A 25,613-nucleotide genomic window follows, 5' to 3' on the forward strand; every position below is an offset into this window, starting at 1 on the left:
ACTGTTTTTCTGCAAAGGGACCAGGACGACTGATCCGTGTAAAGGAAAGAATGAATGGGGCCATGTATCGTGAGATTTTGAGTGAAAACCTCCTTCCATCAGCAAGGGCATTGAAGATGAAACATGGCTGGGTGTTTGATAATGACAATGATCCCAAACACACCGCCTGGGCAACGAAAGAGTGGCTTCGTAAGAAGCATTTCAAGGTCCTGGAGTGGCATAGTCAGTCTCCAGATCTCAACCCCATAGAAAATCTTTGGAGGGAGTTGAAAGTCCGTGTTGCCCAGCGACAGCCCCAAAACATCACTGCTCTAGAGGAGATCTGCATGGAGGAATGGGCCAAAATACCAGCAACAGTGTGTGAAAACTTTGAAGACTTACAGAAGACGTTTGACCTGTGTCATTGCCAACAAAGGGTATATAACAAAGTATTGAGAAACTTTTGTTATTGACCAAATACTTATTTTCCACCATAATTTGCAAATAAATTCATTAAAAATCCTACAATGTGATTTTCTGGAAAAAAATGCTCATTTTGTCTGTCATAGTTGACGTGTACCTATGATGAAAATTACAGGCCTCATCTTTTTAAGTGGGAGAACTTGCACAATTGGTGGCTGACTAAATGCATTTTTTCCCCACTGTATATCAGGGGTCTCAAGCTGAAAAAGTTGAAGATCCCCTGGTCTACATTAACAATATTGGGTTGTCTGTGGAAAAAATTGTAAACTGCACCTGTATGCGTATGATACTGTTGTGTATTATATTGCCCCCATTGTGGACCAGGCACTCTGACCTACAGACTGCTTTCATTGTCTTACAAAAAACACTTCTTGACCTTAAATAATTATTGAATGCTGGAAAAACAAAGTATATGTTGTTTTCTATAGCGCACAACAATGACTCTAAAAATGTAATAATCTGTACCTTGGATTATGCCCACAATGATCGTGTCTCTGCCTGGGCATTTGGATAAGACAATACGTTGTCTTTTAAAAAACATATAAACGAGTTAACTAAGAAGCTGAGAATAAAAATGGGTTTCTTCTATAGAAATAGATCATTTGTCACGCTTAATAGTAGAAAACAGATCATTCAGTCGACATTCCTACCGGTCCTAGACTATGGTGACATCATCTACATGAATGCAGCTGCCACTGTTAAGCTGTTAGAAGCGGTTTACCATAGCACACTTGCTTTTATCAGGGGTGACAGGTTTTCTCTATGAAAAAGTAGGCTGGGCCTCTTTGACGTCGCATAGGTCGAAACATTGCATTCTGTTCATTTATAAAGCCCTTTCGCAAAAACTCCAGCATTACCTAACCCGGGTCACAGGTATGGCCATGTCTTGAAATTCCTTCTGTCACTACAGAATACTCTGCAATTGGATGCATTAGTGCCTTTCGGGCAATTCAGATTGTTGGTTGAGGACCTCTTCACTGAGGAATGTGGTAATTTTGGCCCATAGAAACACATTAAATAATACGTTCATAAATAGACAGTGAACCATTTTATCATAAGGAGTAAGGTTTTGTAGTGTCTGGCCTATATCTACGAGGTATACGTTTTTTTTTACACATATTTAACCCCTTTTTTTTGTTGGCACAAAACTACCTCCATACTTTCATTCATTTGTATGGGTTACATTCAGACGAGTTCCGTGACACTTGTGGGGGTCGTAGAGCAAAACGGACGCTACAGACCGTTCGGATGCTACAGACATTTTCGTGAGAAGCTTGGCCACCTTCCACCGCAGATGCGGAAGGCTTACATAGGCAGATACGGTGGATTGAGACCAGTGGAGGCTCCTCAGAGGAGGAAGGGTAACACCACAGTGTAGCCGGAGGACAGCTAGCTTCTGTCCTCCTCTGGGTAGATTGACTTCAATACACAACCTAGAAGGCTCTTGGTTCTCACCCCCTTCCAATAGACTTACACCGTAATTATGACAACTTCCGGAGGATGTCCTCCAACCTGTCAGAGCTCTTGCAACATGCACTGACATGTTGTCCACCCAATCGAAGGATCAGAGAATTTATCTAGTACTGTAAGCTACAGCTGAGAGAGAGAGAGAGAGAGAGAGAGAGAGAGAGAGAGAGAGAGAGATTTTTTTTTTTGCCTGGTCACAGACAGCTGATGTGTTGTGCACTGAAGTCCACAATCTTAGGGAAAAGGTGAGGGGAGGAGAGAGAGCGTAGATGCGAGAAGAAATTATATACTGCATAAAACGAGCTGTTTGTACGTGGCTGCTATGAATGTGAACTGTGTTTAAGTGCGATCAGGGGTGTATTCATTGCGCAGATTCTGTTGAAAAACATTTCTTAAACGGAAGCAAACAGAACGAAACATGGGATAAACATACCAGAATTTGTCCAATAGAAACACTAGATCAGCTAGATGCAGGCAAGAGTGTTTAAGGCGGTATTAAATGTGTCACTGTCTGTCAAATTATCTCGACCTGTGAACCTACGTTGTAAACTTTCATTCATAGGCTAGGTTGTAGCAACCTCATGATGGGTACAGGGTAAATTCAAGTACGATGTAGTGGCCTAAACCTATCGCTGTTCCATTGAGCTTGGAATATGGATGACAGTCATCCAATATGCTGTAATAGAAATAAGGCCATGTTCATCTTAAATGGCACCAACCGCCACTGATTGAGATGCAAAAAGATATCTCTAACTTAAACTGATGGATTTTGATGGGGATTTGTTTTATTATGTTACTTATACTGACGCACGGGTGAGTCAATAGACTATTAAGGATTAAAATGTTGTAACTTTTGATGATGTCATCGGGTAGAACTTTTGAACTTTATATTTGTTCCTGCAAAACTTAGAAATGCGCCATTTTCACATATGTTGACACTCGTATTGTGCTGGAGATAATGAAAAGTGATGGAGTTGCCCTTTAAGCCTAATATAAGAAACTGCAGTGTCTGAACAAAAGATGGTGCCCTTGTGGTTCAGTGGTGGTACCTACTGGAGGACCGTGACCGTCCGTTCATGAAGATGTTGAGGAACTTCTTAGAGAAGTGTAGGTTCGCCTCTGGGGTGGAGTCCTCTGACAGACAGGCGGTTGCTTCTCTCCTCCATTCCACTCTCGCTCTCTCCTCCTCATCCTCTTTATCTTCTTCTTCCTCTTCCTCCTCATACTCCTCCCCGATGGCCGACTCGTACGGAGACAAGACACAATTGTCGTAGACGGTCGCAGAGTCGCTGTCGTCGCTGTAACATTGGTAACACTGCTGCAGACTCACCAGTTCGAGCTGTGCGTGCTCGTCCACGACGAGTGTGTACTTCACAGAGTCGTAAGACAGACCACTCGCTTCCGAGCTCATCAGAGTCCTCGGGGGGGCACCACAGCCGCCACGTCCCAAATACTGCCTGCCTCCCACATCCCTTACCCTCTCATCCTCAGCCTCACCCTCTCCCCCAAATGTCTCGTCCTGGGCGTCTACATACTCCACCCCTGCCCTCACCACCGCCCCTGCTCCTCCTTCCCTCAGGCTGAGGTTCAGGGCTAAGGCTGGGGGTTCCCTGGGGGGGGCGGTAGAGGGGGGGGTGAGGAGAGCCTCCACACAGGAGGCGTAGGAGGGAGGGGGCACATACACCTCGTCCTCCTCACATATGGAGGGGTTGGTCCGGTCGGGCAGAGGCTGGTAAGGGGGTGGGCCCTCGGTGTCAGAGCTGAATGACATGCGTCCGTGCTCTGGCTGCTGGGACAGGAATGGGCGGTCCTGCTCGGAACGGTGCACGGGAGTCAGATAGATCTCCTCAGTGGGTTCTAGGCGTACGTCTGTGTGATAGCGGATATTCTCTCTGTGTGTCCCCCCCTCGCCCTTCCCTGGGGGGCCCAGAGGTGCGGGTGTATAGTTTTGGGGAGGCGGGGGTGCTGTGGGCTTCTCCTGCAGTTTGGAGCGTGTCCCTGCTGCGGAGCTGTGGGTGTGTCCAGAGGTGTGTTTGTGTCTGCAGGGAGCGTCAGTGGATGTGCCGCGGTCCTTGGTCTGCGTCCCACCTCCCTGCTGCAACTTGTCCTCATCGCTCAGACAGCTGTGCTCATGGGGAGAGGTCAGCCCACCTGGGGGAGGGAGACAGACACAGACCCAGGCATACACAGTCACACAGACATACATACAAGACACAGGCATACAGTCATGCAGGCTCACAGACAGACATACAAGCAAACATGTCCACACAGGCACACATGTACACATTCACATAGAAAATACACAAACACACACAAGGGCACATAGATAAAAACCCAGATGGAAACATATGCAGCAGTTCACAAACAGTACACACAGACAACAACAAACACATACAGATCAACAGCAACATGCACAGACAAACATACACAAATATTAGAAACGTCAAGTTGGTTAGGTAACACTGGGATTACAAGCTAATTCCACAATACTCATCATATTCAGTGGGCAGCAAATATAATGTGATTGACCTAGTATGTCATAATCCACTGTCAAAAAGCCCAGCACAAATTCACTGTAAAAAAACATTAGAGCCTTGCAGGGACACTAGCTATTCACCATGCCATCACTGCTATCAGAGGACACTAATACACGCTTTGAGAGCAATGTATAAAAAGCTTTTCATAAATTAAGTTATAATTACAACCATTACTAATTATTGGGGGTTTTCAATAGATATCTGAACAAGAAAACATCTATATAAAGCACTAAACCAAATTGGGACTAGTGGACCTAAAGCAGATACGGTTATATATTAGAGAGACAGAGAACAGAATAAGAATAAAAAGTCAACCGTTTTCTATTTGATTCTGTTATCCTTTCCTTCCAAACACATTTAGTGACAGCTAGGCTAATAGAAACTTCATAGTTGTGCAGCATCGGTCATCTAGTCTGTAACTCAACACACTCTCTGCTAGTTTTACATATAGTTCAGAGAGGCCATTCTAAGACCTGTAGTAGCTCTGGGCTGCTAGCTAAGCCACAGCAGACTGTTCAATATGGCTGACACTAATGAGCCACTGGAATTCATCCACAGACAGATTTTCGACAATGTTGGAATGGATAATAGGAAATATTTATATTGTTTTAGTGGCAGTGGTTGATTCTGCAGTTACTGCTGTGTTGCCTAATTATATCTGCAAAATCAGCAACCCCCTAAAAGATTAAACTGGTGGTATGAGCCAGCAGTCTCCTGTAACATGAAGTGGTGGTGGAACAGCTCACCTGTTTTGAGGGGGGAGGATGAGCGCGAGACCTTCTCCTGCCAGCTGTACTTCTTACCAAATGAGTTGTTGTTTAATGTGTCCTGAGAGGGAAAGTGAGATCAAATTCAAGAGAGAACGGTAAAAAAAAGACTGACACGGCAAAAGAGAATGACACGGCAAAAGAGAGAGATTGGAGAGATTGTGAGTCAGAGAGATTTGGATGCACAAAGTCAATGTACACAATCTTTTTCTCGCTCTACACTGCCTCTCTCTCATTCACTCACTCACTGACTCAGTCACTCTCTTTCACACACACAAAGCTTTTATTCTGTTGAATGACCAGGGATTCTTTTGTCTGTGCTCCGTGGTGTGCATTTAAAGGGACCCAAAATCCCTTTTCCAAGCTTGTGAAATACACACACACACCCAGACTCACAGAGGGGGGATTGTTTTTAGAAGCTGGGGGGCTGATACTGTAGCATGGGGGCCAACAGCTCCCCTGTCATACATCCAGAACCCCCACTGATTCCCCTGAACTCCCTTCTCTGGTTTGGGGTAGAATGTTCTGTCTGTCTATGTCTATGTCTCTGTCTCTGACTTTTTGTCTCTCTCTCTCAATTCAATTAAATTCAAAGGGTTTTAGTGGCATGGGAAAAATATGTTTACATTGCCAAAGCAAGTGAAATAGATAATAAACAAAAGTGAAATAAATAATCAAAAATAAACGGTAAACATTACACTCACAAAAGTTCCAAAGGAATAGAGACATTTCAAATGTCATATTATGGCTATATACTGAAAGATTATTGGAATCTGTTTGTGTAGCCAGACAGGTAGGATGACTGACAATAGTGAAGGTAAACAGGTGGTCACAGGTCAGGTGACTGAGAGGAATGGAGGAGACTGAGGCAGGAATTCCTTTACCACAAAGTGGTATATTTACTGGATAGTTTGTGTGTGCTGCATAACTAAGGAAACAGAATAACATGTATCAAATCAAATTCAAAAGTCAAATCATAACAATCATTAACAGAGGTAATTCAGCAATTCAGTTCAATAGGAATTCAATATGAAGCATGATTGAGTCATTTAGGATCATAACCGTTCATCATGAGAATGAGAATGTAAATAAATCGATCAGTTGGGAATTATTCAATCTATAATCTCAATCAGTTTAATATCAGGATTTATCAATTCAGCAAATAATAATTATGTTTCATATTTCATCCTTTCCAGGTTTGTCTTCATATGTACATGTCATTTCGTTACATTTTAACCATATATCAACAATGGTGTAATTGGCCCGTGATGATCTGTAGGGCCGTGATCATTGTCCATTGCCGTAACACAATAGGTTTGAAGCGTGCACTCCAAGCCGCGCTCCGTGGTAATAACTATGAACAATGATAGATAGTTCAGATGAAAGATAACAGATTCGGTGGATTTATGTCTGGATTAGCAGCGAGGTCGGGCGGTGGCGATTTCCTCCTTTTAATGAGTTGAGATCTGTCTGACAATTCCACCTGACCTAATTAAAGCGCTCTGGCCCAGCTGCGCAAGTGGCCATGAATTAAATGGCGAATCCACCAACTCCATGGGCCTTTTCTACATGTACAGTGTTGTAACAATGTGCAAATAGTTATAGTACAAAAGGGAAAATAAATATGGGTTGTATTTACGATGGTGTTTGTTCTTCACTGGTGATGCACACTGTGGTATTTCACCCAATAGATATGGGAGTTTATAAAGTTTGATTTGTTTTCAAATTCTTTGTGGGTCTGTGTAATCTGAGGGAAATATGTGTCTCTAATATGGTCAGACATTTGGCAGGAGGTTAGGAAGTGCAGCTCAGTTTCCACCTCATTTTGTGGGCAGTGTGCACATACTGTAGCCTGTCTTCTCTTGAGAGCCTGGTCTGCCTACAGCGGCCTCTTTCAATAGCAAGGCTATGCTCACTGAGTCTGTACATAGTCAAAGTTTTCCCGAAATGTTGGGTCAGTCACAGTGGCCAGGTATTCTGCCACTGTGTACTCTCTGTTTAGGGCATTCTAGTTTGCACAGTTTTGTTGTTAATTCTTTCCAATGTGTCAAGTAATTATCTTTTTGTTTTCTCATGATTTGGTTGAGTCTAATTGTGTTGCTGTCCTGGGGCTCTGTGGGGTCTGTTTGAGTTTGTGAACAGTGTCCCAGGACCAGCTTGCTTAGGGGACTCTTCTCCAGGTTCATCTCTCTGTAGGTGATGGCTTTGTTATGGAAGGTTTAGGAATTGCTTCCTTTTAGGTGGTTGTAGAATTTAACGACTCTTTTCTGGATTTTGATAATTAGAGGGTATCGGACTAATTCTGCTCTACATGCATTATTTTGTGTTTTATGTTGTACACTGAGGATATTTTTGCATGCAAAGTCTCAATTTGATGTTTGTCCCATTTTGTGAATTATTGGTTGGTGAGTGGACCCCAGACCTCACAACCATAAAGGGCAATGGGTTCTAAAACTGATTCAAGTATTTTTTGCCAGATCCTAATTGGTATGTCGAATTTCATGTTATTTTGATGGTGTAGAAGGACCTTCTTGCCTTGTCTCTCAGATCGTTCACAGCTTTGTGGAAGTTACCTGTGGCGTTGATGTTTAGGCCGGGATGTGTATAGTTTTTTCTGTGCTCTAGGGCAGTGATTCCCAACCAGGTTGGGTATCATACGCTTGCAATGCCAAGGCCAATCTAAAAAATAATAATAATGGCAGAGAAACGTAAAAGCGGTAATTCCCAGAAAAAAAAATTGTACACGCCAATGACCCGCGCTCAATCAGTCTACTAGCTTTGCCATTGAGGAACTGAAGCAAGTACGCTTGTATTTTTTTGTTTGAAACACAGCCCCGCATCCCCACCATCATACAATTACTGTTGTTCACTCAATCCAAAAATTGTTCCATTATAAATTGCAATCTGGGTCAGGTGTGGGCATCATTTGACAGCTTATTATATTGCCAACATGGCAACAAGTGATAAAATAAGATTTTATAGTGTTAGGCTTTCAAAAGGCAAACATATTGTAATTTTGGTGCGCATATACAGTGGGGAAAAAAAGTATTTAGTCAGCCACCAATTGTGCAAGTTCTCCCACTTAAAAAGATGTGAGAGGCCTGTAATTTTCATCATAGGTACACGTCAACTATGACAGACAAATTGAGAAAAAAAATCCAGAAAATCACATTGTAGGATTTTTAATGAATTTATTTGCAAATTATGGTGGAAAATAAGTATTTGGTCACCTACAAACAAGAAGTTTCTGGCTCTCACAGACCTGTAACTTCTTCTTTAAGAGGCTCCTCTGTCCTCCACTCGTTACCTGTATTAATGGCACCTGTTTGAACTTGTTATCAGTATAAAAGACACCTGTCCACAACCTCAAACAGTCACACTCCAAACTCCACTATGGCCAAGACCAAAGAGCTGTCAAAGGACACCAGAAACAAAATTGTAGACCTGCACCAGGCTGGGAAGACTGAATCTGCAATAGGTAAGCAGCTTGGTTTGAAGAAATCAACTGTGGGAGCAATTATTAGGAAATGGAAGACATACAAGACCACTGATAATCTCCCTCGATCTGGGGCTCCATGCAAGATCTCACCCCGTGGGGTCACAAAATGATCACAAGAACGGTGAGCAAAAATCCCAGAACCACACGGGGGGACCTAGTGAATGACCTGCAGAGAGCTGGGACCAAAGTAACAAAGCCTACCATCAGTAACACACTACGCTCGCCAGGAACTCAAATCCTGCAGTGCCAGACGTGTCCCCCCTGCTTAAGCCAGTACATGTCCAGGCCCGTCTGAAGTTTGCTAGAGTGCATTTGGATGATCCAGAAGAGGATTGGGAGAATGTCAGATGAAACCAAAATATAACTTTTTTGGTAAAATCTCAACTTCGTCGTGTTTGGAGGACAAAGAATGCTAAGTTGCATCCAAAGAACACCATACCTACTGTGAAGTATGGGGGTGGAAACATCATGCCTGTTTTTCTGCAAAGGGACCAGGACGACTGATCCGTGTAAAGGAAAGAATGAATGGGGCCATGTATCGTGAGATTTTGAGGAAAACCTCCTTCCATCAGCAAGGGCATTGAAGATGAAACGTGGCTGGGTCTTTCAGCATGACAATGATCCCAAACACACCGCCCGGGCAACAAAGGAGTGGCTTGTAAGAAGCATTTCAAGGTCCTGGAGTGGCCTAGTCAGTCTCCAGATCTCAACCCCCATAGAAAATCTTTGGAGGGAGTTGAAAGTCCGTGTTGCCCAGCGACAGCCCCAAAACATCACTGCTCTAGAGGAGATCTGCATGGAGGAATGGGCCAAAATACCAGCAACAGTGTGTGAAAACTCTTGACCTGTGTCATCGCCAACAAAGGGTATATAACAAAGTATTGAGAAACTTTGTTATTGACCAAATACTTATTTTCCACCATAATTTGCAAATAAATTCATTAAAAATCCTACAATGTGATTTTCTGGAAACAAATTCTCATTTGGTCTGTCATAGTTGACGTGTACCTATGATGAAAATTACAGGCCTCTCTCATCTTTTTAAGTGGGAGAACTTGCACAATTGGTGGCTGACTAAATACTTTTTTCCCCCACTGTAATGGAGTCATGAGTACATTCAAGTGTGTGTATGAAGTGCACATTTGGTTTGCTTGAATAACATCAAAGCAGTATGTATTATAATCCTCATCATCTTTCAGAACACATCCACTCCTCTTGCTTTACAGCATTCCCATCACTCAGACTACAAATGTGCAAAAGTAGCCCAATTAGCGGATGGGATGGGGACATCTTCTTGTTGTGCATGCTGCTCAAGTTTATAACAACTGTCAGTCAAAACCCATACAGCGCTGTGAAGCGGAGAAACTGAGTTTTGATAGCATGTTACTGTACGGCCACTGCATTCCAATTTAGGTGATAATCAATCACAAAATCTGCCATTTTCAACCGGTATACGGGATAACAGGGGCTGTGTGTGGAAAGGGCTACTGTGTTACCACTGATCTAATAGCACAGCCAAATGACCTGTATTGCAGTTGAGATTACAATAGAAGTGCAAGTGATCAATGCTGTTCGAGATTCTGCGTAGATTATTATAGCAATTGTGAAGATCTCCACAGACCTGCGACCTTTGCATGTTATCTTGAACATGCATGCTTCCTGCCATCCAGGACCTCTATACCAGGCGGTGTCAGAGGAAGGCCCTCAAAATTGTCAAAGACTCCAGCCACCCTAGTCATAGACTGTTCTCCCTGCTACCGCACGGCAAGCGGTACCGGAGTGCCAGGTCTAGGTCCAAAAGACTTCTCAACAGCTTCTACCCCCAAGCCATAAGACTCCTGAACAGCTAATCATGGTTACCCGGACTATTTGCACTGCCCCCCCACCCCATCCTTTTTACGCTGCGCTACTCTGTTAATTATTTATGCATAGTCACTTTAACTCTACCCACATGTACGTATTACTTCAACTATCTCCAACTAGTCTTGGTGCCCCCGCACATTGACTCTGCACCGGTACCCCCCTGTATATATACCCTCCCTACTGTTATTTTATTTTACTTCTACTCTTTCTTTCTCAACACTTTTTATGTTGTTGTTTTATTTTTACTTTTTTTGTAAAAAATAAATGCACTGTTTGTTAAGGGCTGCAAGTAAGCATTTCACTGTAATGTCTGCACCTGTTGTATTCGGCGCATGTGACCAATAAAATGTGATTTGATTTGATTACATAAGAAGACATTATAGTTACAGTAACCTCAAAATGTGGCAATGGATGTGTTGCTAATTTTAAAGTTGAATAAATACTGTTACATTTGAAGATAGCCTTAACTTCAGGCTATTTTCTGTATTACAAAAGTAATAATGAATTGTGTTTGGTTGACAATGCCAATATCAACATCTTTATTTAAAGTGCACTTAAAGTTTGATTTGAATTTATTTAGTTCTATTCTTTAACTTAGATTTTTGGTTGAGATTGAGACGTGAATCCAACATATCAATTATACATTTGTAGACAAACTGGAATTAAAGACAGACTAAGTCAGTGGCACAGATATAACTATCCAAACAGAAGATACATGTCCATCTCCTTCAAATGTGGATATTTGGTTGCATTGACAACAAAACACAGTTTAATATCCAGTTTGTCTACAAATGAATAATGTATATGTTGGATTCATATCTCCATCTCAACCAAAAATATAAGTATACATTTCTAGTTATGACTTATAAAGTATGGTTACATTTAATTTGCTCTGTTAAACCTATCCTTTGGAATGACTTTATAATAATAATAATAATATGCCATTTAGCAGACGCTTTTATCCAAAGCGACTTACAGTCATGTGTGCATACATTTTTGTGTATGGGTGGTCCCGGGGATCGAACCCACTACCCTGGCGTTACAAGCGCCGTGCTCTACCAGCTGAGCTACAGAGGACCACAACGGTGAATCTTTCTAGTTATTAAGCGATTTCTCAATAATCATTCTCACGATAGCATATTGGTAGTGTTCAGTGACAAATATCAAAGCTATGCAGTGCTGGGCCTGGTTAAAACCAAATGGATAGCTGTAGATATATAAACTCTCCAGTAGGAGTTGCTGCCCAGCCTATTGTTTTTTTCTGATAGCTGATATAATGTTGAAGATCTGATGTTATTTCAAAGATAGAAATTCAACATATTTTATACAAGGTTTGTTTATGTTGAAAATGGGTTACCACGATGACATAATCCTGTTGTAAAAATTTTACCCTCAAAACAAATCCAATGTATTTTCCACATACAGTAGATTCCAAATCACAATATGTTGACAAATTATGTTGAAACAGTGGGCACCCACCCCTTTCTCCTCTCGTTGCTGACTCACCCTCATTGACTCATCAGGCAGAAATGGTGTGTCACCATAGGACCCCTATCAGTGATGTAGCAGGTGGGGTGTGTATGGCATGTTTGTGTATGTGTGTGTGTGTCATAAACCTAAATGACTAACCATAGGATGGCTAGCTGTCTAAGGGCTAGATTCTATCAGATCCATGCTAGCCGACATCCGAAATGGTTGTTTTGGAGCTGTCGGATGACTTGAATAAGCAGCCAATCCGAAATGATTCCCAATATACCACTTTCATGAACATTGCCGGATTACCGACCGGGCACGCATGGCACGTACCCAGGGCCCCCCGACCTCCAGGTGGTCCCGTTGATTTTGTTATAATGTTCGAGTCAAACGAACACGGTATAAGCCATGGCAAAATGTGTAGCATTGCAGAAAATTAGCAGGAAATTAGAAAACTGCTTAATTGTCTGTCCGCTTACAAGACACACATTTTATTTTATTTTATTTTATTCACTTGTATTTATTCAGGGTAGCCCAATTGAGACCAGGGTCTCATTCCCAATGGTGCCCTGAGTACAAACATTTTGTCACAACAGCAAAAACAATTTACATTATAATTAAAACAAGATGAATAAAAATAACCACAAGGCACAACCTCAACACCACAATTTTAACAAATAAACCACTGCAATCAATCGAACCAACTGCAATCCTCAATGAATTCATTCAACACCAGAGACCTAAACTGCCCTAGCGGCACCAGGGAATCAAGACGCAAAGATCTTTGGGCGTTATTCCAACAATGCACTAAAACTAAAGGAGGATTTACCTAAATTGGTCGAGACTAGAGTGACCTCAAGAGTTAACCAATCCTGCGAGCGGGTTTGGTAGCTCATTCTTTTTAGGGAGAGGCTAGATCTATTTTTTTTAAAGAAGCCCACTTTGAATGTTAGCTTTTAACAAGCTCATTCGTATGTTATTTAAACATTAAGTCTTTGTCAATCCAAATGTCCAGATATTTGTAGGCGGGAACTCGATCAATGGGAGAACCATCCAATGAATAAATATGTAGTCCATCTCAAACATTCTTGCGAGAACAAGAGAACAACATGTAAAATCAAGAAAAAATACTACAGTTTACTATAGAATACTACAGTTCTTATGATATAATTGTGTGGTAAACTGTAGTATACTGTAGAATAATATACTACACACAGTAGTAATACATGTACTGTACCTTCTATAGAATTGTGTATTATATTGTAGAATACTATAGTAAATACTACAGTAATATCCGCAAAAACGCTATAGTCCGCAAGAACACTACAGTAATTACTATATGAGTATTGTCACGATACCAGAATTTCGATTTTGATACCGATACTAGGTTTAATATCACAATACTCGATACCATCACGATGCCCGATACCAAAACGATACCATGGCAAAAAAAGAAAGCATATTAGCCAAAGTCACAGAATGGCACTTGATCCAGACAGATATCAATATCATACAATTTGAATTTTTTACATCAACATTTTTCAGACACCCTTATCAAAATGTATTAATATTGGTTGCCTTCACACCAAACATGGTCTCGTGCTGCCAGCCTTTGGAATAGAGAATTACCATCGTTTTCAAACACTATCAAAAGTAAAGGCTTTCTATACCTGAGGTGATGAAAAATAATCCTTACTGAAGTAATAATTACTCATAATAGCAAATTATTAATTGTATCATTTATAAATAGTTCAATGGTTCATTAAAACATTGGTCTTAGAACTTGGAGAATGCCATCTTTTTTGGGAAATAGGGGAAACACTGAGTAGGCTAACACCCCATCCAATGGGCGCAAACTCCACAGGTAAGGCTGTACAGTCCAACATTATTAAATACAATTAGTTTAGGAACCCAGGGGAGCATTTGTGCAAGAAGAAATGGGGGCTGACGTTTTGACCCTATTTTAATCCGGAGAATATGTTCTTTCTAATAGGGTTATATAACATTAAGAATAAGTATTTGATACACTGCCGATTTTGCAGGTTTTCCTACTTACAAAGCATGTAGAGGTCTGTAATTTTTATCATAGGTACACTTCAACTGTGAGAGACGGAATCTAAAACAAAAATCCAGAAAATCAAATTGTATGATTTTTAAGTAATTCATTGCATTTTATTGCATGACATAAGTATTTGATCACCTACCAACCAGTAAGAATTCGGCTCTCACAGACCTGTTAGTTTTTCTTTAAGAAGCCCTCCTGTTCTCCACTCATTACCTGTATTAACTGCACCTGTTTGAACTCATTACCTGTGATAAAAGACACCTGTCCACACACTCAATCAAACAGACTCCAACCTCTCCACAATGGCCAAGACCAGAAAGCTGTGTAAGGACATCAGGGATAAAATTGTAGACCTGCACAAGGCTGGGATGGGCTACAGGACAATAGGCAAGCAGCTTGGTGAGAAGGCAACAACTGTTGGCACAATTATTAGAAAATGGAAGAAGTTCAAGATGACGGTCAATCACCCTCGGTCTGGGCTCCATGCAAAATCTCACCTCGTGGGGCATCAATGATCATGAGGAAGGTGAGGGATCAGCCCAGAACTACACGGCAGGACCTGGTCAATGACCTGAAGAGAGCTGGGACCACAGTCTCAAAGAAAACCATTAGTAACACACTACGCCGTCATGGATTAAAATCCTGCAGCGCACGCAAGGTCCCCCTGCTCTAGCCAGCGCATGTCCAGGCCCCGTCTGAAGTTTGCCAATGACCATCTGGATGATCCAGAGGAGGAATGGGAGAAGGTCATGTGGTCTGATGAGACAAAAATAGAGCTTTTTGGTCTAAACTCCACTGCAGTGTTTGGAGGAAGAAGAAGGATGAGTACAACCCCAAGAACACCATCCAAACCGTGAAGCATGGAGGTGGAAACATCATTCTTTGGGGGATGCTTTTCTGCATAGGGGACAGGACGACTGCACCGTATTGAGGGGGAGGATGGATGGGGCCATGTATTGCAAGATCTTGGCCAACAACCTCTTTCCCTCAGTAAGAGCATTGAAGATGGGTCGTGGCTGGGTCTTCCAGCATGACAACGACCCGAAACACGCAGCCAGGGCAACTAAGGAGTGGCTCCGTAAGAAGCTTCTCAAGGTCCTGGAGTGGCCTAGCCAGTCTCCAGACCTGAACCCAATAGAAAATCTTTGGAGGGAGCTGAAAGTCCGTGTGCCCAGCGACAGCCCCAAACCTGAAGGATCTGGAGAAGGTCTGTATGGAGGAGTGGGCCAAATCCCTGCTGCAGTGTGTGCAAACCTGGTCAAGACCTACAGGAAATGTATGATCTCTGTAATTGCAAACAAAGGTTTCTGTACCAAATATTAAGTTCTGCTTTTCTGATGTATCAAATACTTATGTCATGCAATAAAATGCAAATGAATTACTAATAAATCATACAATGTGATTTTCTGGATTTTTGTGTTAGATTCCATCTCTCACAGTTGAAGTGTACCTATGATAAAAATTTAAGACCTCTACATGCTTTGTAAGTAGGAAAACCTGCAAAATCAACAGTGTATCAAATACTTGTTCTCCCCACTGTGTGTGTGTGTGTGTGTATATATATATATATATATATATATATATATATATATATTACACATACACACACACAGTTCCAGTCAAAAGTTTGGACACACCTACTCATTCAAGGGTTTTTCTTTATTTTTACTATTTTCTACATTGTAGAATAATAGTGAAGACATCAAAACTATGAAATAACACATGGAATCATGTAGTAACCAAAAAAAGTGTTAAACAAATCAAAATATATTTAATATTTGAGATTCTTCAAAGTAGCCACCCTCTACCTTGATGACAGCTTTGCACACTCTTGGCATTCTCTCAACCAGCTTCATGAGGTAGTCACCTGGAATGAATTTCAATTAACAGGTGTGCCTTGTAAAAAGTTAATTTGTGGAATTTCTGTCCTTCTTAATGCGTTTGAGCCAATCAGTTGTGTTGTGACAAGGTAGGGGTGTACAGAATATAGCCCTATTTGGTAAAAGACCAAGTCCATATTATGGCAAGAACAGCTCAAATAAGCAAAGAGAAACAACAGTCCATCACTACTTTAAGGCATGAAGGTCAGTCAATCTGGAAAATAACACCAGTTGGATGAGAAGCAAAAGGATGGTAGATAGCTAGCTAGGTATATTTGGCTATGGAAGGTTTTTCATATGTGACTCGTTTCAGAAAACTAGTTATATGTCACAGGAGAGGCATTTGAAAGTAAACAATATATTTTTTATCAAAATACATGTGAACTTTCAAGTGCTTTAATAACAAACTTGTATGCCATCTGTAAATACAAATAAAATTGTTAAATTACGAGCTTAGTTGGTTTAGCCACGGAAAAAGACAGGAACCTTCCCACTAGCCATGATTGGCTGAGATAATGGATGGGCATGCAGAACATGCCAAGAGATGAGTTCAGATTTTTCTGCCCTGTAGCATGCTTGTGTCAATAACATGAGGAGCTCAGTATGTGTAGTTAATCCTATCTAATTCGGCTTTTTTGAAAGATATCACAAGGAACTGCAACAAAGAAGTTGACCGAGTTTTAAAATCAGTGGAATGCCGGTGGAAGCAGAGTATGATAGCTAACAATATATTATGCGGAGAGAGTCGAAAAGAGAACACCTGTCTCTGGATTACATCTTCAAAATAAGGGCAACCATGGCATCCGTGACCGAGAGGGAGAAGCGTTCATCCACGTATACGGGTAAGAGTGTTCTGTTCTCCTAGCTAGCTACCATGTATAGGGGGAAGAGAGTCTGGCTATAATTTTGTCAGAAAGTTGTTTTCATTGCAAGTTAAGGTGTACTGTTAGCTAGCTAGCTAACGTTAACTGAATGGCTCGCTAGCTAACATGACCTGCACCAAAGTCAAATTAGGATATAACGTCAGGCCAACAAGACAGTGTCCTAGTTCTAAAAATCTCAGGTAGAATGCTCTTCTTCTATTTCATCACACTCACAACCGTAAGCTAATTTCTGTAATTAGCTCGCCATTAACTTGTAAATAATGATCTTGTTGTGATTTCCTGTAATAATTAGCTAAAGCTAAGACTATGATATGGTCATAGATAAAAAACAAACCAATTGTTTAGAAAGTTACTTTTAGTTGCCTGGTTTGCTAGATTGACATATCCTAAATTAATTTTTAAATGGATGGGTTTGTTGGTGTTAAAATACACCAGTTATGCTATTTTGGACCAGCAGGCTGCAGGACCGAATCCAGGTGGTCAGTCACATGTGGCTGAAGAGAGTAATTTGTGTAAACTGCTGACCTGGACACTTGCGTGTAATCAAAGCACAAACAAATAAGCTAATGAATGTCCTTGGCTGCTATTATAGCCAGTTAGATACACCCAACTTTGGGAAAACTGCCACACTGCTAATTTATAATACATGCACATACCAGACAGACACGTCGCTGTTAGAAGATCCAGAGCAAATTCTAGCCCTTACCTTATGTATTAATTCAGAACATTCCTTCCTCTTCTTGACATTATAATCCAAATTTGCACTGACTGATCAACACATTGTCAAGTTACTTTTCAATGTGTTCCCGAAAACCTAAAGTCGCCATCCACAAGTAAAAATGTGCAGGGGTGCGGGTTTCACATGAAGCATGCAGATCAAAACAACAACATCATAATGATCATTCCATGCTTGCACGACCTGTCAAAAGAAAACTCCATGCCTGCTAAATTGGTTAGCTATGTGATAACATGAAACTGTTTTCAACACATCAACTGTTTTAGACCATTTTTTAAGGTAGTGCTCCTAATCTGTGACTGGATCTTTTATTTCTGAGTGCACAAATTCTCACAGAATTTGGGACTTCACTCATTTTCTCAATGCCAAAACCGGATTAGATACATAACTAGTTAAATCAGAGTTAAATGCCCAAAATATGATATTCAGCTTTATTCTAAAATGGATTAAATAAAAAAAATCCTCAGCAATCTACACACAAACCCCAGAATGACAAAGCAAAAACAGGTTTTTAGACATTTTTGCAAATGTATACAACAAAAAATACTGAAATGTCACATTTACAGAAGTATTCAGACCCTTTACTCAGTACTTTGTTGAAGAGCCTTTGGCAGCGATTACAGCCTCAAATATTCTTGGGCATGACGCTACAAGCTTTGCACACCTGTATTTGGGGAGTTTCTCCCATTCTTCTCTGCAGATCCTCTCAAGCTCAGTCAGGATGGATAGGGAGTGTCGCTACACAGCTTTTTTCAGGTCTCTCCAGAGATGTTTGATCGGGTTCAAGTCCGGCCTTTGGCTGGGCAACTCAAGGACATTCAGAGACTTGTACCGAAGCCACTCCTGTGTTGTCTAAGCTGTGTGCTTAGGGTCCTTGTCCTGTTGGAAGGTGAACCTTCACCCCAGTCTGAGGTCCTGAGCACTCTGGAGCAGCTTTTCATCAAGGATCTCTCTGTACCTTGTTCCGTTCATCTTTCCCTTGATCCTGACTAGTCTCCCAGTCCCTGCCACTGATGCTGCCACCACCATGCTTCACCGTAGGGATGGTGCCAGGTTTCCTCCAGACGTGACACTTGGCATTCAGGCCAAAGAGCTCAATCTTGGTTTCATTAGTCCAGAGAATCTTGTTTCTCATGGTCTGAGAGTCCTTTAGGTGCCTTGTGGCAAACTCCAAGCGGGCTGTCATGTGCCTTTTACTGAGGAGTGACTTCCGTCTGGCCACTCTACCATAAAGGCCTGATTGGTAGAGTGCTGAAGAAATGGTTGTCCTTCTGGAAGGTTCTCCCATCTCCACAAAGGAACTCTGGAGCTCTATCAGAGTGACCATCTGGTTCTTGGTCACCTCCCTAACCAAGGCCTTTCTCCCCCGATTGTTCAGTTTGGCCAGGCGGCCAGCTCTAGGATGAGTCTTGGTGGTTCCAAACTTCTTCTATTTAAGAATGATGGAGGCCACTTTGTTCTTGGGGACCTCCAATGCTGCAGAAATGTTTTGGTGCCCTTCCCAGATCTATACCTCGACACAATCCTGTCCTGGAGCTCTATGGACAATTTTGCTCTGACATGCACTGTCAACTGGGGGACCTATTAGAGACAGGTGTGTGCCTTTCCAAATCATGTCCAATCAATTGAATTTACCACAGGTGAACTCCAATCAAGTTGTAGAAACATCATAAGGATGATCAATGGAAACAGGATGCACCTGAGCTCATTTTCGAGTCTCATAGCAAAGGGTCTGAATCCTTATGTAAATAAGGTATTTCTGTTCCTTATTTGTAATAAATGTGCTAAAATGTCTAAAAACCAGTTTTTGCTTTGTCATTATGGGTTATTGTGTGTAGATTGCTTAGGAAATTGTTTTATTTAATCAATTTTAGAATAAGGCTGTTATGTAACACAATGGGGAAAAAGTCAAGGGGTCTGAATACTTTCCGAAGGCACTGTATTTCAATATGATTGAAATAGGCCTATAGCTTACTCTTTATATTTTAATACAATCTTTTCGGCTTTCATTTTAAACATATTTGTACGTGTTGCTTGTTTGTATCAATTGCAAAGACATTGGCAACTTTGTGTTTATAGTCAAGTTATTGAAATCACAGACAGAAGGATAAACCATGTGATTCTATGTTTAGCAGAGATCATCTGTGTATAAAGTCACGCGGGAGGGCAATAAAACATCTAATGACGCACCTAGCTGTTCTATGAGTGGTCTGAGGCAGCCGTTAGAATACGAGTATTTTCAAGTGCAACTTTAATAATGATGGTTTTGGGAAACAGCTTGGAGATTTAACGATGCTCCTACGAAGGTATTAACGATGAACTTAGTCTTAAGATGCTCTTTGTCACAGATTTAGCCGAGGCTGCTCCTCCTACTTGCTCTGGCAGGCTTCGGCGTTCGTCGTCCCCGGAGTACTAGTTGCCACCGATCTAGGTTTCAGCAATCATCTAGATTGGTCTGCTTTGTGTACACCTATTTCCCATTAGTGTTGATGGTTTCCCTTTATAACCCCTGTCTGTCATTCGTTTGTTGTGTGTGATTGTTCTCCGTTTGTTTTCGGCAGGACTGTGTATTGCGATTATTGTTCCTCCCTGTTTTGGAGGTTTTGTTGTTTTGTACTTTTCATTACGTTTATTAGTAAGTACATCTGCCAGTCTCTCGGTGTCCTGCGCTGACTTCGTTCACCGCATACACGTTTATCCTGACAGAATCACACACCACACATGGAGTCAGCAGGAGCGGCGGTGCCAGCTGGATCAGTGGAGGAACGCGTTGAACAACAAGCGGCCATGATCCAGGCTCTCGGCACCGCCATGGAACGGGTGGTGAGCACTATGAAGCGATGGGAAAGAGGGGGTCTGCCTACACCTCCTCCTACGATACCACCACCATCGGCATTACCCATCGCTTCTCCTCCGGGGTCCAGTGGGATTCGGCTCTCGCTCCCGAGGGCTTATGATGGCACAGCTGCCGGGTGTCAGGGTTTCCTGCTCCAGGTTGAACTCTACCTGGCAACCATCCACCCGGTGCCCTCGGGATACAAGAGCATGTCCGCCCTCATCTCCTGTCTGTCCGGCAAGGCGCTGGAGTGGGCCAACGCCGAGTGGGGGGGAATAGACGCCGCTAATGTCAACTATGCGGAGTTCACCCACCGCTTCAGGGCAGTTTTCGATCATCCACCAGAGGGTAAGGCGGCGGGTGAGCGTCCATTCCACCTCAGGCAGGGGAGGAGGAGTGCACAGGAGTTCGCGCTGGACTTCCGGACGCTGGCTGCCAACGCGGGATGGAATGAGAGGGCCCTCATTGACCACTACCGATGTAGCCTGAGAGAGGACGTGCGTCGGGAATTGGCCTGCAGGGACACCAACCTCAGCTTCGACCAACTGGTGGACATGTCTATTCGCCTGGATACCCTGTTGGCTACCCGCGGACGTCCGGATTCAGGGCCGTCCATTCCATCCCCCAGCACTTCCGAGCCGACCCCTATGGAGCTCGGAGGTGCTGGTGCTAGGGAGACCAGGAGAGTGGCCAGGAGGGAGGCCGTCCCCTGCACCAACTGTGACCGCAGAGGACACACTGCTGGTCGGTGCTGGGGAGGGTCTCCTGGGATTCGAGGCGGTAGGCAGCGCACTGATGAGTCATTCCAGGTGAGTAGGCACCCAACTCACCCAGAGCTCTCTGGTGCCATATGTGTATTACTGTTATGTTTCCCGAGGTCTCTCCTCATTCCCAGCATAAGGCACTAGTAGATTCAGGCGCAGCTGGGAATGTTATAGATCGCCAGTTCACCTATAAGTTAGGGATTCCTATTGTACCCGTTGATGTGCCCTTCCCCATCCATGCCCTAGATAGCCGTCCTTTGGGGTCAGGATTGATTAGGGAAGTCACAGCACCTCTCAAGATAAAAACGCAGGAGGGCCATGAGGAGTTAATTAGTCTGTATTTGATGGATTCTCCTGAGTTTCCCGTGGTGTTGGGACTCCCCTGGTTAATGTCACATGACCCCAACATTTCATGGCAGCAGAGGGCTCTCAAGGGATGGTCTGATCAGTGTTTCGGGCGGTGTGTAGATGTTTCCGTAGGGGCAACGACGGTGGAAAGTCTGAACCAAGTTCCCCCCATGCACATTCCATCTGAATATGCCGATTTGGCGCTCGCCTTCAGTAAAAAGAAGGCGACTCAATTACCACCTCATCGATAGGGGGATTGTGCGATAGACCTCCAAGTAGGCGCTGCGCTTCCTCGTAGTCATGTGTATCCTCTGTCTCAGGAGGAGACGGCGGCTATGGAGACATATGTCGCCAAATCTCTGGGACAGGGATACATACGGCCATCCACTTCCCCTGTGTCATCGAGTTTATTTTTTGTGAAGAAGAAGGATGGGGGTTTACGCCCGTGTATTGATTACCGTGGTCTCAATCAGATCACAATCAAGTACAGCTATCCTCTCCCTCTGATTGCTAGTATGACGGAGTCATTACACGGGGCGTGATTCTTCACAAAATTGGACCTCAGGAGCGCGTACAACCTGGTGCGCATTAGGGAGGGAGATGAGTAGAAGACAGCATTTAGTACAACCTCGGGTCACTATGAGTACCTTGTCATGCCATACGGTTTAATGAATGCTCCCTTCAGTATTCCAATCGTTTGTGGACGAGATTTTCCGGGACTTGCATGGACAGGGTGTAGTGGTGTATATTGATGACATTCTAATATACTCCGCTACACGCGCCGAGCATGTGTCCCTGGTGTGTCGGGTGCTTGGTAGACTGTTGGAGTATGACCTGTATGTGAAGGCAGAGAAGTGTCTGTTCTTCCAGGAGTCCATCTCCTTCCTGGGGCATCGGTTGTCCACGTCAGGGGTGGAGATGGAGATTGACTGCATTTCAGCAGTGCGTAATTGGCAGACTCCCACCACGGTGAAGGAAGTGCAGCGGTTTTTGGGTTTTGCCAATTACTACCGGAGGTTTATCCGGGGCTTTGGACAGGTAGCAGCTCCCATCACCTCCCTGCTAAAGGGGGGTCCGGCGCGTCTGCAGTGGTCGGCTGAGGCGGACAGGGCGTTTAGACATCTGAAGGACCTGTTTACCTCGGCTCCGGTGCTGGCACATCCGGATCCCTCTTTGGCGTTCCAAGTTGAGGTGGATGCGTCCGAGGCTGGGATTGGTGCTGTACTATCTCAGCGCTCGGGTACGCCACCAAAACTCCTCCCCTGTGCCTTGTTCTCTAAGAAGCTCAGTCCGGCAGAGCGTAATTATGACGTGGGGGACAGGGAGCTGTTGGCTGTAGTCCAAGCCCTGAAGGTGTGGAGACATCGGCTTGAGGGGGCTAACCACCCTTTTCTCATTTTGACTGACCATCGTAACCTGGAGTACATCCGGGCAGCGAGGAGGCTAAACCCTTGCCAGGCAAGGTGGGCCATGTTCTTTACCAGATTTGTATTTAAACTCACCTATAGACCAGGGTCACAGAACACTAAGGCGGACGCCCTGTCCCGACTGTATGACACAGAGGAGAGGTCCATTGAGCCCACTCCCATACTTCCGGAGTCTTGTCTGGTGGTGTGGGAGGTTGATGCGGACATCGAGCGGGCGTTACGTACCGATCCTACTCCCCCACAATGTCCAGAGGATCGGAAGTACGTGCCGCTCGAGGTTCGTGATCGATTGATCTATTGGGCTCACACGTCACCCTCCTCTGGTCATCCTTGTATTGGTCGGACGGTGCACTGCCTTAGTGGGAAGTACTGGTGGCCCACTTTAGCTAAGGACGTGCGGGTTTATGTTTCCACCTGCTCGGTGTGCCGTGGTCTCACCTATCGGTGGATTTTGTCACGGACCTTCCCCCCTCCCAGGGGAACACTACGATCTTGGTCGTTGTGGATCGGTTTTCAAAGGCCTGCCGTCTCATTCCTATGCCAGTTCTCCCTACAGCCCTACAAACTGCTGACGCCCTGTTTACACACGTCTTCCAGCACTACGGGGTGCCTGAGGATATAGTGTCTGATCGGGGTCCCCAGTTCACCTCTAGAGTCTGGAAGGCTTTTATGGAACATCTGGGGGTCTCGATTAGCCTTACCTCAGGTTTTCACCCCGAGAGTAATGGGCAGGTGGAAAGAGTTAACCAGGATGTGGGTAGGTTTCTGAGGTCCTATTGCCAGGACCGGCAGGGGGAGTGGTCGGTATATATCCCCTGGGCGGAGATAGCTCAAAACTCACTCCGTCACTCCTCCACTAACCTTATGCCTTTTCAGTGTGTGCTGGGTTATCAGCCGGTTCTGGCAACTTGGCATCAGAGCCAGATCGAAGCCCCTGCTGTGGACGAGTGATTTCGGCGCTCGGAGGAGACATGGAACATCAGACATGTCCATCTGCAACGGGCCATCAGGCGGCAGAAGGCGAGCGCCGATCGCCACCGTAGTGAGGCTCCGGTGTATGCACCGGGAGATCGGGTCTGGCTCTCGAACCGAAATCTGCCCCTTCGCCTGCCCTGCCGGAAGCTGGGTCGGCGGTTTGTGGGGCCATTTAAAGTCCTGAGGAGATTGAACGAGGTATGCTATAGATTACAACTGCCAATTAATTACCGCATTAACCCCTCGTTCCATGTGTCTCTCCTCAGGCCGGTGGTAGCTGGTCCACTCCAGGAGAGTGAGGTACGAGAGGTTCCTCCGCCCCCATTGAAGATCGAGGTGGCTCCAGCGTACTCAGTCCGTTCCATCTTGGATTCGAGGCGTCGGATGGGGGGCCTACAGTATCTCGTGGAGTGGGAGGGGTACGGTCCGGCGGAATGGTGCTGGGTCCCTAGGAGGGACATCCTAGACCCCTCCATGCTGAGGGATTTCCACCGGAGTCATCCGACTCGCCTTGCTCAGCATCCTCCTGGCCGTCCCCGAGGCCGGGGTCGCGTCAAGGGGGGGGGGGTACTGCTCCTCCTCCTTGCTTGGGCAGGCTTCGGCGTTCGTCATCCCCGGAGTACTAGCTGCCACCGATCTAGGTTTCAGCAATCATCTAGATTGGTCTGCTTTGTGTACACCTGTTTCCCATTAGTGTTGATGGTTTCCCTTTATAACCCCTGTCTGTCATTCGTTTGTTGTGTGTGATTGTTCTCCGTTTGTTTTCGGCAGGACTGTGTATTGCGATTATTGTTCCTCCCTGTTTTGGAGATTTTGTTGTTTTGTACTTTTCATTACGTTTATTAGTAAAGTACATCTGCCAGTCTCTCGGTGTCCTGCGCATGACTTTGTTCACCGCATACACGTTTATCCTGACACTCTTGGGAAACCGAGCCCAGCTCTCAAACTCTCCTCCCATCTGTTTTAATATTTACTGTATACTGCCATTTAAAAAAATTTGAATTAATTTGTGGTCTTTTGCTGGAGTTGGACAGCTGTGTTACTTAGCATTACTAAGAACATTTGTAGCTAAAGGATTTAGAGCACATATCCAATGTCAGATTTGTAAATATATATTCTTAAAAGTGTTTTGTACTTGTCTAGTGACTTTGTATTTTAGCAGGTGTTTCTCGGCATTTTCTCATTTGTCTCAGTATTTGTATCAGCAGTTACCAAAATTGCTATTGACGATCCAGATTTATGCAGGCTTTTTTGATCAAACCCAGTGCTACCACACCTGATTCTACTACTCAGCTGCTCATCAAGACTTCAGTTGTTCATCGAGACATTGAATAATAGAATCAGGTGTTGTAGAACTGGGCATGAACAAGAAAGCCTGCAGAACCCTGTAGCTCTTCAAGAGCAATTGTGGCCACATTTTACTATATGCATTTTACTATATCTGATTGTACGTTGTATTGTGTACTTTACATTTTATAATGTACTTTACATTTGATTGTTTACAGGTAATGTAGTACTAGGCCTTTCTCCAATAAACTTTAAACTACATTTTCATGTAAATAGTTAATGGGTACATGTTGATTATTTGTATATTTTACAGGAGCTTTCTAGATCGTCTTGTTAAAAGAGA

The 25,613-nt window shown here is 43.7% G+C and overlaps 1 protein-coding gene across 2 annotated transcripts in view; it reads right to left on the reverse strand.

Moving 5' to 3' along the window:
- Positions 1–25,613, reverse strand: part of LOC121580061 (C-Jun-amino-terminal kinase-interacting protein 1-like) — a 123,413-nt gene that overhangs the window by 22,910 nt on the left and 74,890 nt on the right. For both annotated transcript variants that reach the window (XM_045208826.1, XM_045208816.1), the window contains exons 4-5: positions 5,213–5,294; positions 2,983–4,080 (exon numbers count right to left, since the gene is read on the reverse strand). In XM_045208826.1, coding sequence (XP_045064761.1) covers positions 2,983–4,080; positions 5,213–5,294 — 1,180 coding nt within the window. The remainder of the gene's footprint in view (positions 1–2,982; positions 4,081–5,212; positions 5,295–25,613) is intronic.

Source organism: Coregonus clupeaformis, chromosome 3 (assembly GCF_020615455.1).
Source record: "Coregonus clupeaformis isolate EN_2021a chromosome 3, ASM2061545v1, whole genome shotgun sequence".
Lineage (NCBI taxonomy): Eukaryota > Metazoa > Chordata > Actinopteri > Salmoniformes > Salmonidae > Coregonus > Coregonus clupeaformis.